Genomic DNA, 18,254 nt, shown 5'->3' with positions numbered 1-18,254 from the left:
ACATCCATATACACGCTTTAAATATAAACCACTTTAATTGCTGGTTTCTTTCCGTATACTATACGGAATGTACCGAAAATCAACCGAAGATTAAAATAGTCTGTGCACCGCCCATGTGATTAATATGCATTTGACAGTTCAATCAAATAGGACAATGTAAGTATTGCACAGTATTGTATTATGGCGCTTTTGGGAAGCGTTGCCTTCCCGAAGTCGCTAAACTATACAAATTTATGCCGTTACTACATTTCTCCATACATGCGCTATAAAAGTAGTTCACTACTTCTATGAAATTCAAGGGTTTGAGAGTAAATAGATCGATACCATTTATTTAGCATATGCAATAAACGTGAACACATGATTTATAAATGAAAAATATGGCAAGGATTATAAGTTCGTGTAAAGAACTTTGTCTAAGCGTTCAACTCCTTTACGACGTAAGTATTTATCACGTGAGCAAGACCAAGAACACATGGTTCCGGTTCAGCGCTACCTTTCTCAATGCATGCGCCGTAAAAGTAGTTCGATACTTAAAAGGATTATTAGAGTAAACATACTGCCATGATCCTGCCATGATTGTCGAACATGCTTTCAGTCCAGTCCGTTTGATTTTCTTAGAACCTTGCCAAAAACATAAACAATTGACCTACTGATTTTGGTGTCGATGTCACAGCGACCTTTAAAGCCTTCGTCGGTTTTTACTGAAGATCAGATTTCATACATACATATAGACACTGGTTCCCTATTAGATCTCAAGTCAAGTCAAAGATTATGATTTGAGTAACTTTATTGACTTTGGTGCGGATATGGATTACTTTTTGGGTTCAATGATGTAAAAAAAATGGAAGCATTTAGTGAAATAATGCAATGGTGGAATCTTTTCATGCCTGGCTTCTTCTCGATTAAAATGCATACCAGTTCAGCTACACTTCCCCACCGTCCTCTCAGGGCTTTGTTTATTTATAGCAATTTGTTAATAAACAATCAGCAGTCAAAGAAATCTGAATTTCGATCTTCGAGCTGGCTCGAAATTCAACCCCAGCTCGAAATTCAACTTTTTGATAATTTGAATTTCGATCTTCGAGCTGGCTCGAAATTCAACCCCAGCTCGAAATTCAACCTTTTGAAAAAATCTGAATATCGATCTTCGAGCTGGCTCGAAATTCAACCCCAGCTCGAAATTCAACTTTTTCAAAATCTGAATATCGATCTTCGAGTTGGCTCGAAATTCAACCCCAGCTCGAAATTCAACTTTTTCAAAATCTGAATTTCGATCTTCGAGCTGGCTCGAAATTCAACCCCAGCTCGAAATTCAACTTTTACAAAATCTGAATTTCGATCTTCGAGCTGGCTCGAAATCCAACCCCAGCTCGAAATTCAACTTTTTCAAAATCTGAATTTCGATCTTCGAGCTGGCTCGAAATTCAACCCCAGCTCGAAATTCAACTTTTTGATAATTTGAATTTCGATCTACGAGCTGGCTCGAAATTCAACCCCAGCTCGAAATTCAACTTTTTGAAAAAATCTGAATATCGATCTTCGAGCTGGCTCGAAATTCAACCCCAGCTTGAAATTCAACTTTTTGAAAAAATCTGAATTTCGATCTTCGAGCTGGCTCGAAATTCAACCTCAGCTCGAAATTCAACTTTTTGATAATTTGAATTTCGATCTTCGAGCTGGCTCGAAATTCAACCCAAGCTCGAAATTCAACTTTTTCAAAATCTGAATTTCGATCTACGAGCTGGCTCGAAATTCAACCCCAGCTCGAAATTCAACTTTTTCAAAATCTGAATTTCGATCTTCGAGCTGGCTCGAAATTCAACCCCAGCTCGAAATTCAACTTTTACAAAATCTGAATTTCGATCTTCGAGCTGGCTCGAAATTCAACCCCAGCTCGAAAATCAACTTTTTCAAAATCTGAATTTCGATCTTCGAGCTGGCTCGAAATTCAACCCCAGCTCGAAATTCAACTTTTACAAAATTTGAATTTCGATCTTCGAGCTGGCTCGAAATTCAACCCAAGCTCGAAATTCAACTTTTTGAAAAAATCTGAATTTCGATCTTCGAGCTGGCTCGAAATTCAACCACAGCTCGAAATTCAACTTTTTGAAAAAATCTGAATTTCGATCTTCGAGCTGGCTCGAAATTCAACCCCAGCTCGAAATTCAACTTTTTGAAAAAATCTGAATTTCGATCTTCGAGCTGGCTCGAAATTCAACCCCAGCTCGAAATTCAACTTTTGAAAAAAATCTGAATTTCGATCTTCGAGCTGGCTCGAAATTCAACCCCAGCTCGAAATTCAACTTTTTGATAATTTGAATTTCGATCTTCGAGCTGGCTCGAAATTCAACCCAAGCTCGAAATTCACTTTTTCAAAATCTGAATTTCGAGCTGGCTCGAAATTCAACCCAGCTGGAAATTGAACTTTTTGATAATTTGAATTTCGATCTTCGAGCTGGCTCGAAATTCAACCCCAGCTCGAAATTCAACTTTTTGAAAAAATCTGAATTTCGATCTTCGAGCTGGCTCGAAATTCAACCACAGCTCGAAATTCAACTTTTTGAAAAAATCTGAATTTCGATCTACGAGCTGGCTCGGAATTCAACCCCAGCTCGAAATTCAACTTTTTGAAAAAATCTGAATTTCGATCTTCAAGCTGGCTCGAAATTCAACCCCAGCTCGAAATTCAACTTTTTGATAATTTGAATTTCGATCTTCGAGCTGGCTCGAAATTCAACCCCAGCTCGAAATTCAACTTTTTCAAAATCTGAATTTCGATCTTCGAGCTGGCTCGAAATCCAACCCCAGCTCGAAATTTCAACTTTTGAAAATCTGAATTTCGATCTTCGAGCTGGCTCGAAATTCAACACCAGCTCGAAATTCAACTTTTTGATAATTTGAATTTCGATCTTCGAGCTGGCTCGAAATTGAACCCCAGCTCGAAATTCAACCTTTTGAAAAAATCTGAATATCGATCTTCGAGCTGGCTCGAAATTCAACCCAAGCTCGAAATTCAACTTTTTCAAAATCTGAATATCGATCTTCAAGCTGGCTCGAAATTCAACCCCAGCTCGAAATTCAGCTTTTTCAAAATCTGAATTTCGATCTTCGAGCTGGCTCGAAATTCAACCCCAGCTCGAAATTCAACTTTTACAAAATCTGAATTTCGATCTTCGAGCTGGCTCGAAATTCAACCCCAGCTCGAAATTCAACTTTTTGATAATTTGAATTTCGATCTTCGAGCTGGCTCGAAATTCAGCCCCAGCTCGAAATTCAACTTTTTGAAAAAATCTGAATATCGATCTTCGAGCTGGCTCGAAATTCAACCACAGCTTGAAATTCAACTTTTTGAAAAAATCTGAATTTCGATCTTCGAGCTGGCTCGAAATTCAACCCCAGCTCGAAATTCAACTTTTACAAAATCTGAATTTCGATCTTCGAGCTGGCTCGAAATTCAACCCCAGCTCGAAATTCAACTTTTTCAAAATCTGAATTTCGATCTTCGAGCTGGCTCGAAATTCAACCCCAGCTCGAAATTCAATTTTTTCAAAATCTGAATTTCGATCTTCGAGCTGGCTCGAAATTCAACCCCAGCTCGAAATTCAACTTTTACAAAATTTGAATTTCGATCTTCGAGCTGGCTCGAAATTCAACCCCAGCTCGAAATTCAACTTTTTGAAAAAATCTGAATTTCGATCTTCGAGCTGGCTCGAAATTCAACCCCAGCTCGAAATTCAACTTTTTGAAAAAATCTGAATTTCGATCTTCGAGCTGGCTCGAAATTCAACCCCAGCTCGAAATTCAACTTTTGAAAAAATCTGAATTTCGATCTTCGAGCTGGCTCGAAATTCAACCCCAGCTCGAAATTCAACTTTTTGATAATTTGAATTTCGATCTTCGAGCTGGCTCGAAATTCAACCCAAGCTCGAAATTCAACTTTTTCAAAATCTGAATTTCGAGCTGGCTCGAAATTCAACCCCAGCTGGAAATTGAACTTTTTGATAATTTGAATTTCGATCTTCGAGCTGGCTCGAAATTCAACCCCAGCTCGAAATTCAACTTTTTGAAAAAATCTGAATTTCGATCTTCGAGCTGGCTCGAAATTCAACCACAGCTCGAAATTCAACTTTTTGAAAAAATCTGAATTTCGATCTACGAGCTGGCTCGGAATTCAACCCCAGCTCGAAATTCAACTTTTTGAAAAAATCTGAATTTCGATCTTCAAGCTGGCTCGAAATTCAACCCCAGCTCGAAATTCGACTTTTTGATAATTTGAATTTCGATCTTCGAGCTGGCTCGAAATTCAACCCCAGCTCGAAATTCAACTTTTTCAAAATCTGAATTTCGATCTTCGAGCTGGCTCGAAATCCAACCCCAGCTCGAAATTCAACTTTTTGAAAATCTGAATTTCGATCTTCGAGCTGGCTCGAAATTCAACACCAGCTCGAAATTCAACTTTTTGATAATTTGAATTTCGATCTTCGAGCTGGCTCGAAATTGAACCCCAGCTCGAAATTCAACCTTTTGAAAAAATCTGAATATCGATCTTCGAGCTGGCTCGAAATTCAACCCAAGCTCGAAATTCAACTTTTTCAAAATCTGAATATCGATCTTCAAGCTGGCTCGAAATTCAACCCCAGCTCGAAATTCAGCTTTTTCAAAATCTGAATTTCGATCTTCGAGCTGGCTCGAAATTCAACCCCAGCTCGAAATTCAACTTTTACAAAATCTGAATTTCGATCTTCGAGCTGGCTCGAAATTCAACCCCAGCTCGAAATTCAACTTTTTGATAATTTGAATTTCGATCTTCGAGCTGGCTCGAAATTCAGCCCCAGCTCGAAATTCAACTTTTTGAAAAAATCTGAATATCGATCTTCGAGCTGGCTCGAAATTCAACCACAGCTTGAAATTCAACTTTTTGAAAAAATCTGAATTTCGATCTTCGAGCTGGCTCGAAATTCAACCCCAGCTCGAAATTCAACTTTTACAAAATCTGAATTTCGATCTTCGAGCTGGCTCGAAATTCAACCCCAGCTCGAAATTCAACTTTTTCAAAATCTGAATTTCGATCTTCGAGCTGGCTCGAAATTCAACCCCAGCTCGAAATTCAATTTTTTCAAAATCTGAATTTCGATCTTCGAGCTGGCTCGAAATTCAACCCCAGCTCGAAATTCAACTTTTACAAAATTTGAATTTCGATCTTCGAGCTGGCTCGAAATTCAACCCCAGCTCGAAATTCAACTTTTTGAAAAAATCTGAATTTCGATCTTCGAGCTGGCTCGAAATTCAACCCCAGCTCGAAATTCAACTTTTTTGAAAAAATCTGAATATCGATCTTCGAGCTGGCTCGAAATTCAACCACAGCTCGAAATTCAACTTTTTGAAAAAATCTGAATTTCGATCTTCGAGCTGGCTCGAAATTCAACCCCAGCTCGAAATTCAACTTTTACAAAATTTGAATTTCGATCTTCGAGCTGGCTCGAAATTCAACCCAGCTCGAAATTCAACTTTTTGAAAAAATCTGAATTTCGATCTTCGAGCTGGCTCGAAATTCAACCCCAGCTCGAAATTCAACTTTTGAAAAAATCTGAATATCGATCTTCGAGCTGGCTCGAAATTCCAACCCCAGCTCGAAATTCAACTTTTTGAAAAAAATCTGAATTTCGATCTTCGAGCTGGCTCGAAATTCAACCCCAGCTCGAAATTCAACTTTTGAAAAAGTCTGAATTTCGATCTTCGAGCTGGCTCGAAATTCAACCCCAGCTCGAAATTCAACTTTTTGATAATTTGAATTTCGATCTTCGAGCTGGCTCGAAATTCAACCCAAGCTTGAAATTCAACTTTTTCAAAATCTGAATTTCGATCTTCGAGCTGGCTCGAAATTCAACCCCAGCTCGAAATTCAACTTTTACAAAATCTGAATTTCGATCTTCGAGCTGGCTCGAAATCCAACCCCAGCTCGAAATTCAACATTTTCAAAATCTGAATTTCGATCTCCGAGCTGGCTCGAAATCCAACCCCAGCTCGAAATTCAACTTTTTCAAAATCTGAATTTCGATGTTCGAGCTGGCTCGAAATTCAACCCCAGCTGGAAATTGAACTTTTTGATAATTTGAATTTCGATCTTCGAGCTGGCTCGAAATTCAACCCCAGCTCGAAATTCAACTTTTTGAAAAAATCTGAATATCAATCTTCGAGCTGGCTCGAAATTCAACCCCAGCTCGAAATTCAACTTTTTGAAAAAATCTGAATTTCGATCTTCGAGCTGGCTCGAAATTCAACCCCAGCTCGAAATTCAACTTTTTGAAAAAATCTGAATATCGATCTTCGAGCTGGCTCGAAATTCAACCCCAGCTCGAAATTCAACTTTTTGAAAAAATCTGAATTTCGATCTTCGAGCTGGCTCGAAATTCAACCCCAGCTCGAAATTCAACTTTTTGATAATTTGAATTTCGATCTTCGAGCTGGCTCGAAATTCAACCCCAGCTCGAAATTCAACTTTTTCAAAATCTGAATTTCGATCTTCGAGCTGGCTCGAAATTCAACCTCAGCTCGAAATTCAACTTTTTGATAATTTGAATTTCGATCTTCGAGCTGGCTCGAAATTCAACCCCAGCTCGAAATTAAGCTTTTTCAAAATCTGAATTTCGATCTTCGAGCTGGCTCGAAATTCAACCCTAGCTCTAAATTCAACTTTTTCTTTAAATCTGAATTTCGATCTTCGAGCTGGCTCGAAATTCAACCCCACCTCGATATTCAAGTTGTAGAAAATCTGAATTTCGATCTTCGAGCTGGCTCGAAATTCAACCCTAGCTCGAAATTCAACTTTTTCTTTAAATCTGAATTTCGATCTTCGAGCTGGCTCGAAATTCAACCCCAGCTCGATATTCAAGTTTTAGAAAGTCTGAATTTCGATCTTCGAGCTGGCTCGAAATTCAATTTCAGCTCGAAATTCTGTGTTGAATTTCGATCTTCGAGCTGGCTAGAAGTAAAAAGCTAGCACGAAATTGATATTCAATGTTGAATTTCGATCTTCGAGCTGGCTCGAAATTTAAAGCTGGCTAGAAATTTAATTTCGATTTTCGATCTTCGATGTCAGTGCCAACTTCTCGATGCTGGCAAATGTAAACAATATGCAATCTGCTATAATAGTGTAGTTTTTTATTAATAAAAAGTAGATTGCTTTATTATAAATCGACGGGCATGACTTTCCTAAAAATAGTTTCCGTAAAATTTGATACTGATGTTGTGCATCTTGGATTTTGATTTTGTTTGACTCAGCTCTACCAGAGTTATGGCGCTTTGTCGGAGTCAACATAACGGGCCTATAAGTTTGTGTCGCATGTTTCTAAAAAAGTATTTGATGTAGAGTCATGAAACTATATACTATAGTAGGAATATTATTCAGCATGTAAAGTTTAACTTTTGGCGTTTGTTTGCGATTTTAAAAGGCTAAAACTTAACGTCGCATGTATCTTGAAGAGTCATGAAGCTTTATAGAAATGTTGTTCAGCATTTAGCACTTGGGGTTTGGTTTTGTTTTGTTTGAGATTGCACTTAGTTGGACCAGAGTGATGGCCTTTGGCTTAAAAATATACATTACGGCCTAAAAGTTTGTGTTGCATTTATCTAAAAAGTATTTGATCTAGTCATGAAACTGTATTGGAATATCATTTAGCATGCGAGTTTAGTTGTGTTTCTTGTGTTTTGTTTGGGATTCCACTCTGCAAGACCAGAGTCTAAGGCTTTGACTTTGTCAATAATGCATTTTAGGCCTAAAAGTTTGTGTCACAAGTATCTTGAAAAGTATGTGACCTGCAGCCATGAAACTTTATATGAATGTTGTTCTGCATTAGAAGTTTTTGCACCCTTTGTTTTATTACCCCCGTCAAAGGCGGAGGGATATAGTTTTGGCGTTGTCAGTCCGTCCTTCCGTCAGTCTTTCCGTCCGTCCGTTCGGTGCCATATCTAGGAAGTGGTTAGGAATATTCAAATAAAACTTCATGTACATGTTTACCACTTATGAGATCATGCGGCCAGTCAAGTTTCAATCAGATTGCCCAAGTAACACCAGAGTTATAACCCTTAGAAGTTTCTAGTGTTAACTATATTTAAACTGAATTTAGATCACCATAATGTGGTTGTGCACACACAATTTCGTCAGGATCTCTTTAGTAACTTCAGAGTTATTGCCCTTTAATTTTTAAAAATCCACATATTTGTACATAACAAACTTACCATTTGGTAGAATTCCATTAAACTTCTTTCATTCTTTTCCATGAACATTTATTTTAAACATGTGAAGTTGTATATCCACAACTGGTCACCCCCTTGCCTTGGTCACACCCCCCCCCCCCCCACTATTTTTTTTTTCATCATTCCTTATTTTAATTTTTTTTTCAAACGTTCTATGAATATTCATCAACTTGCAAAGTTGTACCCTTCTCCCACCTGGCTCCTCCACCCAGTCAGCCCCATTCCCCCCCACCCCGCCCCCACACACCAAAAATATATTTTTCTACATTTATTATTCCTTTTTGTTTATTTTTTCCATGAATATTTATCAGCATGTTAAGTTGTAACCACACACGCACACCCACCCCTCACCCATGCTCTCTTCAAAGGACATTTGTTTTTTAAGTTCAGATGTACATGTTAAACAGCGACACTTGGTGCCAAACTACTCAAACTTCGTTCTAGTTACACTTCAAGGTCACATTTCAAATAACTCCATATACTTCTAAAAGCAAGCTTATTACAGAAAACATATTCCATTCAAAATAATATCATTAGTCAGGACCAAAACGTAACACACATTTAATTATTATGTACACTTAAAACATTTGTTTTCTGTTAAATTAATCCTGACTAATGGAATTATTTGCTTCTTAGTAACATCCTTAACTTTTTTCGGATATATTTCTTTGCCATTCTTCACCACAAACCCATTCGGCGGGAGATACCAATTAATCGAATTTGCTTGTTTAAGAAATATTTTATAGCAAAACCGTATTTTAACACTATTTATACACGATGGGCGTTATACGTCGGGCGTAATAGCCTCTTGAAATTATTTTGTACGACGTATAACCGTCCGAATGTATAAATAGTGTTCAAACACGGTTTTGCTTTAAATTAATTCGATTCTAATATATCTTTTGTTGTAAAATTTAGATAAAATAGAACTATTTATTGGCGCAAGTATAGCGAATGGTTTGAATGGTTTGAAATTTATTGGAAAACAAGCAAAAATAACTGTGAAATAAGAACATATCAAAGACAATACACTTGTTTGTAAGTAGGTACGGCTATGATGCCATGTCGTGCAGTGGGACGTGGGGTGTACTTCAAATATAAACTGATCCAGCTGAAGAGGTGATACTTTTCTAAGTTTTGAACATTTTTATTTAAAGGAAAAAAACAATGAATACCTTTTACTTGTCTTATCGGCCTAGTTGGAAAGTGTGGGAACAGCCAGATTATTGTTTATGTGCTTTCGAAGAAACTAAATAGAAAAACGACCACCCGCATACCAGTGTTCGAATTCATGAAGCTGCAGGTTCATGCTGAGAATCAGTCCGGTATTCTTGCATAAAAGCTTTCTTTTAGCCGATTTCGGATATGCACAAACAAGGAAAAAACGTGTACAAACAAGGAGATTCTCGTGAGCACGCGCTGTTGGAGAACGTTGTCCAACGTAGACAAAAAATGGACACCGAATCAGTTTTAGTCGAAGCCGGAAGATCCGGGACTAATAAAGTTTGAATTATTACGCATTTTTGACTCATAGTCGCAATTTAATCCCTGAAAATGATAGACAAACAACATGTAGAAAATATAGTTTCGTTTTTTAATTAATTTGAACGAGAAAGTTGACATGCCTACTTTATATCTTTCACTAAAAATTTAAAAAAGGTTTCTGTCCACTTTAGATATCTACACAGCATACTGACGGATGATGTGTAATGACTAATGTAAAGCATAAACAAGACGAAGCTGAAAACCAGAGTGAAGGATTTTTCCATAATCATTGAACATTTGATGAACAGCAGACATTTATATTATAATTTTCCAACCACGTTTGAGTTGATCAATCCAATCTGAGTTGATTATATCAATGTTGAAAAAATTCAATTTTTATTGTGTTTATCAAATTTTTATGGCGATGGGGCGGGATGCAACCTAAAGCAAATTTTTCTACGTTGCGTTATAAAATAAATAGGCTTAGAGATTTCATCTTTAAGGATATGAAGAATATGAGTATCGATTTCTGTTACATTTAGAAATGCGTAAGGGACTGGATGAACCAGGCAGAATTGTGTTCTGTCGGTACCTCACTAGACCTGCACGTTGTGTAAAGACAGGGTACCGTGTAAAGCTAAAGTTTTCTTTGTATACCGATATATTGTGACTGTAAGCCCCGGAAATGAATAAATAAAGCATGTGTTCATAACAACCTGAAACGGCCGACTTCGACAGGTGTAATGAAGTATTTCGACCCCCATAGAATAATGACCCCCGGTCATTATTCTATAGAAAAAGTGACCCCCCCGGTCATAGTATTATGACCTCCAGATCATAGTGCTATGACTCCCCCACGAGAAGTAAACTGAACCTCATGAAGAATATTGACTCCCATAAAAAAACGATCCCCGGTCATTTGGTCAAATTTAGTGATAACTCATGTATCTAAGGCCTAATTGCTGCATTTTATGCCCCCACTCGGGGGAGGGGGGCATATAGATTTGCCCTTGTCCGTCTGTCCTTCCGTTTGACCATTAGCCCCAGATAACATCACTTGACACAGAAATCAGAGCATTCCGCAACGGGAAAAGGGATTCTATTTCTAGACGCTGTATCTTGATGTATACATTTTTTTTTCAGGAAAATAACAATTCACAATACGTTCACAAAACACACCAGTGTCAATAATCCCTTTTAATAGCAATAGAAGTAGCGGCACTAGTAGTAGTAGTACAATCAAAATGTTAACTATTGGCAATGGAGGGTATTAGAGTTGTAGATCTAGTAAAAGTGTCCGTTAGGTTTGGTGGGGATCACTTTTTAATAGATATTATCGTCGAAAGTCTTTTTAGGAGCCGGTGTTTTACACGGAAAGAGTGACTTTTTTAAATAGAATAATGTCCGGGAATCGGTATTGTATGAGAGTTCGAATGTAGTAATTTCGGCAGTGAGTATTTTACATGGAAGAAGTCACTTTTTGTATAGAATAATAACCGGGGTCGTTATTCTATGAGATTCGAAGGGAGTCATCTTTAGGGAGTCAGTATTTTACTTGGAGGGGTCAGTTTTTCTATAGAATAATGACGGGGGGTCGTTATTCTATAGAGTTTTCAAAGGGAGTCAGTTTTTTATAAGGGGAGTCAATATTTTACAGGAAAGGAGTCACATTTTCGATAGAATAATGACCGGGGGTCGTTATTCTATGGGGGTCGAAATACTTCATTACACCGGCTCATGTCAGCTTAATAGTCTTTTTTTATATATTGCCAGCATGTTTTATGCAAGAACAGCGACAACACGCGTTTGTTTCGTGAAGCAACAATTGCAGAATCCCTCGGGCTATCTTGTTGCACTCGCCCTCCGGGTTCGTGCACCAGCCAATCCCTCGGGATTCTGCAGATGTTGTTACACGAAAAAACGTGCGTTAACCCTACATTTTTAATTTCATAACAACAGTGAAAAATTGCAGAACATTTTTCTGCTGACTTAATTGAGTATGTGTACAAAGCTGCAAACTTGTTACTGTATCTTGATTTTAACATTCAACCAATGAAAACGTTTCTAAAATATGCTCTTCGAAGGCAAACGTGCTTGTCGACATGGTTGTAACTATAGGAAATGCATGTGGCTTTTCAACTGTATGGAGTCGTAAACAAATAAGACCGATATACTGTCTATTTTTTATTCATTTATTTATTTATTTAGTTAGTTAGTTAGTTAGTTATTTCCTGTTTATCTAGCTCAACACGGAGTACTTCATCTTGTTTTTGCTTTGAGAAGACATTGTGAAGAATAAATAGTCCTGTTCGTTTTGGAAAAATGTTAGCTTAACTGAAACAGTCTTTACTTTATTTTTGGGGCGATTTTAGAGCACCAGAGTGAACAACACGGTTCAGATTCTCTTAATACCGCATGCCTAAGACCACAGTAAACAACTGCCCCCGAAATAGTCCTAACATTTCCGCAGAACAGTAATAACATGTACGGCATATAAATACATGTATGTATAGCCAAAATAAATAGAATACTATAATTTCTACGTAATTCTGTATATGATTATGTCATGCAGCTCTCTGTTTTCCTTTCAGATAATATTAGAAAATATTAAATAATGAAGGTAAGTTAATTCGCCCCCTATGAATGAAGTATCCGTATGAATGGAACTTTTTCGTCTTTGGTAAGGTAAACCTCAGTGACATAATACACACACTGTGTAATATGCAGAGATAAAGTAATAAATCATGCGAAATGTAAGACCTATTTAACAAAATATACAATACATATAATTAAAATTTTATCGAAACACTTAGATAATGTTTATGTTGTTTAAATGGAAGCGGGATTCCAGCGACAACTTCGTTATAACTTATGACCTCGGTCTATAAATAGCTCATCAAACAAGCACAGTTTCTTATTAATAAGTTCTTTGTTTACCATATAATGTATTTATTCATTTAGTCATAGATAAATTCATATGATTATTAATTAAACATAATTAATCTATAGTTTTTGTTTTCATGTTATCTCCCCGTCTAAGGCTGAGCACCTGACCCTCAATGTGCGCGATCACGCCCTAGATAGTATATAAGTCAGCTCAATCTACTTCAGGAAGATATAAATAGCAGAGTGAGGTCATTCCTTAAACTAAAACGTTTCTCATAAATACGTCAGTCTAAAATTAGAATCCAATATGGCCGCCGCACATGTCTACAGAGTTCATTTCTTATATGCAAATGAGTTACTATTTATAGTAACTAGGTCATCCAAGATGGCGCCCGTTTGTTTACACACAAAGAGCTGCCTATACTAATTATATGAATCTTTTAAGTAACAGAAGTTATAGCTTTATTTCAATGTTTTGCCAAAGCAATACCCTTTAATTTGTATTTGCTAAGATGTCTGCCTATTTTCGGAGGGGAACAGAAAAATTTCAAAGCCATATAAATATATAACTATATTACGACAGTATATAATGACCTGATACTTTCAGTGTTGTCGTGATAAATATTTTCTCCTGACTGCTTTATGCATATAAAGGAGTGACAACAAGAACTGAAAATATGGCAAGAAACATGATAATTATATAGAATAGAAATGTTATAGTATCTATAACATCAGCCACAAAATACCACTGGTATTTCTTAGAAATAGAAGCAATTACAGACTGTTCAGTAGTACTATTTTCAGGTTCTGTCTTCTCCATTACAGGACAGTACTGTTGTCCGAATCGAATAGCTTTCCGATAAGACGGCCTGTGTCCTGAGAAACCTTGACTGAACGACGTTTCTACAGAATCGCTGTCTTCATCCTGAAATGAATGGTTAATTTTCTCTAGCTTGCTTAGTACAGATAATTCGCTAGGTCTGTTTTTTAACAGCTTGTCAGTATAACTTGCTTCTTCAATAAAATTATCGTTATTGTTTGCAAAAGAAAATGAAGATTCCGTAGTTTTTGATCTAGCGAGGAAATAACGTTGGTGTTTGGCTTTTCTTCTTTCCTCGGGCGAGTATGACACTTCTATGGAAGTGTCGGAAGGAAGTTCCTTTAACTGAACATACTGCGTATTTGCAGAATCTGTTCTGTCCGTCATTACGAAACTGTCCACTGTAGAAAGTAACTGTACCCGGTTAGACTTATTTTCATGTATCAAACGATCTTCAGGATTTGAAGCGATCCGTTTCCAGTCCGATAGCCGCGCGCATATAAGTTTGCTAAGATAATTTTCACAAAGATTCAGAAGACGTTTTGGTACTTCCGGTGGGGGTTCAAGGTAGGATAGACGCTTGATGTTCATCACAATTGTAGCGGTGATCAGAGAAATACAGTTTAAAGACATCACAAGAAGCAGGAAAACGCCTGAAACATGAAATAATGGAACAGTGTTAAACAATCACTTATACAAGTAATGACTTTATTCAAGCTCTTTGTTAAATGAAAAGCTATCAATAAATAGGCAAAATGTGTAGTAAAAAGATTTCTCATTACATTAAATTGCGATTATAGAATGTGAATGAAATATTACCATGCAATACAAAGTCCCTTACTGGAAGGCCTCTAATTTTCTCTACTGTAGTATAGCATAATGATCTGATATCTGTCAATGATGTATAAACGCTATTATGCTATATAGCACAAAACTTGGATTAAAATTTACATGTACAAAGATCTACAGTTGTTGAATGTTTCATAATATCTATTTTGATAATATTTTGAAAAGTGGTGTGAAAATATTAGTACGAGAAAAAATGTAAGAAATCATCATATTAAAAGGAAGTAATTCGGAAGAAAATACACCATTTTTTTTCAATTGGGTCACATGAAACATGAGCTTATATAAAAATATTTTACAGACTGGACAGGAAAAGATCAATGTTGACTTTTGACCTTCAGGTGTAAGTTTGACCTTTCCACTAGGGGTCTGGGTATTGCACATGGCACATTGTCTCATTATGGTGAACATTTATTTCAAGTAATATTAAAATTCCTTAAATAAACCAGAAAGGAAAAACGTCCTATCGACCTTTGACCTCTGACAGTGACCTTGACCTTTGAGGTAATGATAAAGGGTTGCGTAAGACAAGTTTTCTCATTATGGAAGACCTTTGCGCTAAGTAATATTAAAATCCCTTCATGAATGTGTTATTGGTCATACACGAAAAAACCTATCGACCTTTGACCTCCAAGTGTGACCTTGACCTTTGAGTTAACGTTCTAGGTGTTGCGCTGGACAGATTGCCTTATCACATGGTACATTTATGCCAAGTAATATTAAAATCCCTTTAAGGATTGTTGAGTTACAGACCGGATAGGAAAAAAGTCATTTTAACCTTACAGCTAAGGGTGTGGGTTTTGCGCACGACATGCTGTCTCACTCAGGGGAAAATTTGTGCCAGCTGATATTTAAATCCTGTTTTGCATGACAAAGTTATAGACCGGATAGGGAAAAAAACACTGACCTCCAAATGTGACCTTGACCTTTAAGCTAGGGATCTGGGTTTGCGCATTACACGTTGTCTCATCATGTGGAACATTTGTGCCAAGTAATATTGTAATCTCTTGATGGATGACAGAGTTCTGGACCGGACACGAAACAGACCCTGTTCATGTTATGTTAACATTTAATTGCCAAGTGTGACCTTTACCTTTGAGCTAGGGGTGTAACGTTGTTCTTGACACATCGTCTTATTATGGGGTAGATTTGAGCCAAGTAATATTAAAATACCTTTAAGGATGGCAGTGTTATGGACCAGACAGGAAAAGGCCCTGTTGTCATTTGACCTCCAATTGTGACCTCGACCTTTAAGCTAGGGGTCAGGGTTTTGCGCTCGACATGCTGTCTTATCAAAGTGAACATTTGTGACAACTAATATTAAAATCCCTTGATGAATGACAGAGTTCTCGACCGGACATGAAACACACCCTGTTCATGTCATGTTACAATTTGACTACCATGTGACACCTTGACCTTTGGGCCAGGAATCTGAAATATTGTGCATGACAATTGTCTTATTATTGGGTACATTTGTGCCAAGTAATATTAAAATCCCTTCATGGATGGCAGAGTTATGGACAGGACAGTAAAAAGCCCTGTTGATCTTTGACCTCCAATTGTGACATTGACCTTTAAGCTAGGGGTCAGGGTTTTGCGCATAACACGTCGCCTCATCTTTGGAAACATTTATGCTAAGTAATATTAAAATCCCTTGATAAATGATAGTGTTATGGACCAGACACGAAATCGCGGACGGACGGAATGACGGAAGTGCTATCCTATAGTCTTGATAAGCATACTTACTTATTAAAGGCGTTGAACTTGTATCAGGAACATTTTCTGCAATCAATAGTTGTAGAACGTACAATGTCAGAAATACTGTAAGACCAATTGCTATCTTCCAGCCGCACTCGCAAGGTAACAGAAATGTAGCCAAAGTCAAAACACACAGATTCAGGGTAGGTGCTATTACAATGTAATCGTAATAGTTTGTTTTTCGTTTCAACCGGATATTTAGATGCACCATTGGATGTTTACAACCATGCAAGGAACTATTTATAACTCTCCGAGTCAGACTGGCTGAATCAATGTCAAATTCATTGTTGAGAACGTAGTTTGAAAGATCTGGTTTCCGACTTTGCAGTAATATATCTATTTGCGATATATCATAAATCCAGGAACCAAAGCGAATGTCACAAGTTTGTTTGTCGTATGGAAAAAAGGTCGCATCCACTGGGCATGCGCTTTTTATATGTAGCGGAACTGGCCACGTCACATTGCCGTCAGAGCGCACTAGCACATTCGTTCCGTTAGCGTTCACAAAACCGTCTAACGATTTTCCTGCGCTGAAATTAGAACAACAATAAATAAAAGGTATTTATCGAAAACTTACAAGTCGTGTTCGATTTCAATTTCAAAATGAACATTTGTTCTCGTAAAGAATCAGTCTTATATGTACATTTATAAACATTTTATATAGATCTTACTTGATTAAGTTCGAAAAAAAGCTGTGGACATTTTATTTTTGAAATCTATGGCGTATTTAATCAGACAAAATACTGTTAAAGAAATACTGGGGGTCCTTTTTGAAGAGAAATAAAGTTTAGTTAATTCTGATGATACATTTCAATTTCTAAGTGAATCTACTCACATGTTGAATATGTAAATGTCCGGGAGCCAGATATTATGAGCAGAAAACATTATTTTGTCTATTCCCTGGAAATCTTCTGGTTTCCATTTCAAATTCTCGTCATACCATGTCTGAAATGATTTGCTGATCTATCAAATTTGAAACACTCCCTGATTCCCATTAATTCTGCTTGAACGGTTTAACATCATTTCCCATTTTTGTTAGATTGTTTTTAAATGCGATATCTGAGATAGACAGTTCTGTGCTAAAATACTCCATCACATGTAAATGTGACTGATATTGTACAAAATTTAATTAATGCTTGTTGTTTTAGGACAGAGCGTAAGAGTTCCTTTCATACCATTTGGAAAGAACAGACAAAACAAGGAGTATTAAAAATGTACATGCAGACACAGACACTCGGGGGTCAGCACCCCTCCCCCTCCCATGCCGCCCCTGAAAACCCTCTGTCAATATATTTTTTGTTTTTTTAAAACAAACTGAGCACATGTTTTGATCATCCAACGACTTCTGTTACCATTTCAACATGTTTGAAAAATTCCCATACTCTATCAATGCTCAAAAAAACTAAAGACAACTTGCTTCGCAATGTAAACACTATTTTCTTGTCCAAGGAATAGGAGAATAGATGTTGCGCAGTCAAATTTACTATACAGAGCCGGGACACAGACGATATCGTTAGCGGTTAAAATAAAAATACTTGCTTAGAAAGTCAGTTGCTGCGATGATCGAAATAGTACAGACGCTGGTTCTAAAAGAAATTTTTTGGGCAGGGCCACGGGTTCGCTCCGCGCTTCGGGCATTTTTTTTTTAATATAATATTTTCATTTTCTTTTAAAACATTATATTCTCAAGATATAAAAAAAATATGTAAAAATAAAGATCGCCCATAGCGCGGAGCGAACCCGCTATGCGGCCCTGCCCAAATATAAGCTCATAGAACCAGCGTCTGTACTATTTCTGCCACCGCGGCAGTTGACGTCTTGAGCGAGTATTTTTATTTTAACCACTAACGATATTGTCTGTGTCCCGGCTCTGTGTAGTAAATTTGACTGCGCAACATCAAGCTGGGATCTATTCTCCTATTCCTTGGATGTTGAAAACGCTCGGAGTAAGTTGTCTTTAGTTTTTCTGAGCATTGATAGTATATGGGAGATTTTTTAAACATATTGAAATGGTAACAGAAGTTGTTGTATGATCGAGACATGTGCTCAGTTTGATTTAAAAAGCGAAAATATACTGGTGGAAGGTTGGCAGGGGCGGATTGGGAGGGAGGACAGGTTCTGACCCCCAAGTGTCTGTGCATGCAGATACAATATAAAGTGTTCAGGTATGTTTTTGTCTCAGCTGATACCTCATAGATACTGC

At 37.3% G+C, this 18,254-nt stretch overlaps 1 protein-coding gene across 4 annotated transcripts in view; it reads right to left on the bottom strand.

Annotated features, from left to right (window-relative positions):
• Positions 1 to 11,912: 11,912 nt before the first annotated feature.
• LOC123566573 (neuronal acetylcholine receptor subunit alpha-5-like) overlaps positions 11,913 to 18,254 on the bottom strand; it is a 51,032-nt gene continuing 44,690 nt past the window's right edge. For all 4 annotated transcript variants that reach the window (XM_045360803.2, XM_045360805.2, XM_045360804.2 and 1 more), the window contains exons 5-7: positions 16,887 to 16,996; positions 16,040 to 16,581; positions 11,913 to 14,100 (exon numbers count right to left, since the gene is read on the bottom strand). In XM_045360803.2, coding sequence (XP_045216738.2) covers positions 13,268 to 14,100; positions 16,040 to 16,581; positions 16,887 to 16,996 — 1,485 coding nt within the window. In that variant the 3' untranslated portion in view covers positions 11,913 to 13,267. The remainder of the gene's footprint in view (positions 14,101 to 16,039; positions 16,582 to 16,886; positions 16,997 to 18,254) is intronic.

Source organism: Mercenaria mercenaria, chromosome 8 (assembly GCF_021730395.1).
Source record: "Mercenaria mercenaria strain notata chromosome 8, MADL_Memer_1, whole genome shotgun sequence".
Taxonomy (NCBI): domain Eukaryota; kingdom Metazoa; phylum Mollusca; class Bivalvia; order Venerida; family Veneridae; genus Mercenaria; species Mercenaria mercenaria.
This window is presented reverse-complemented; position numbering and strand designations above follow the sequence as displayed.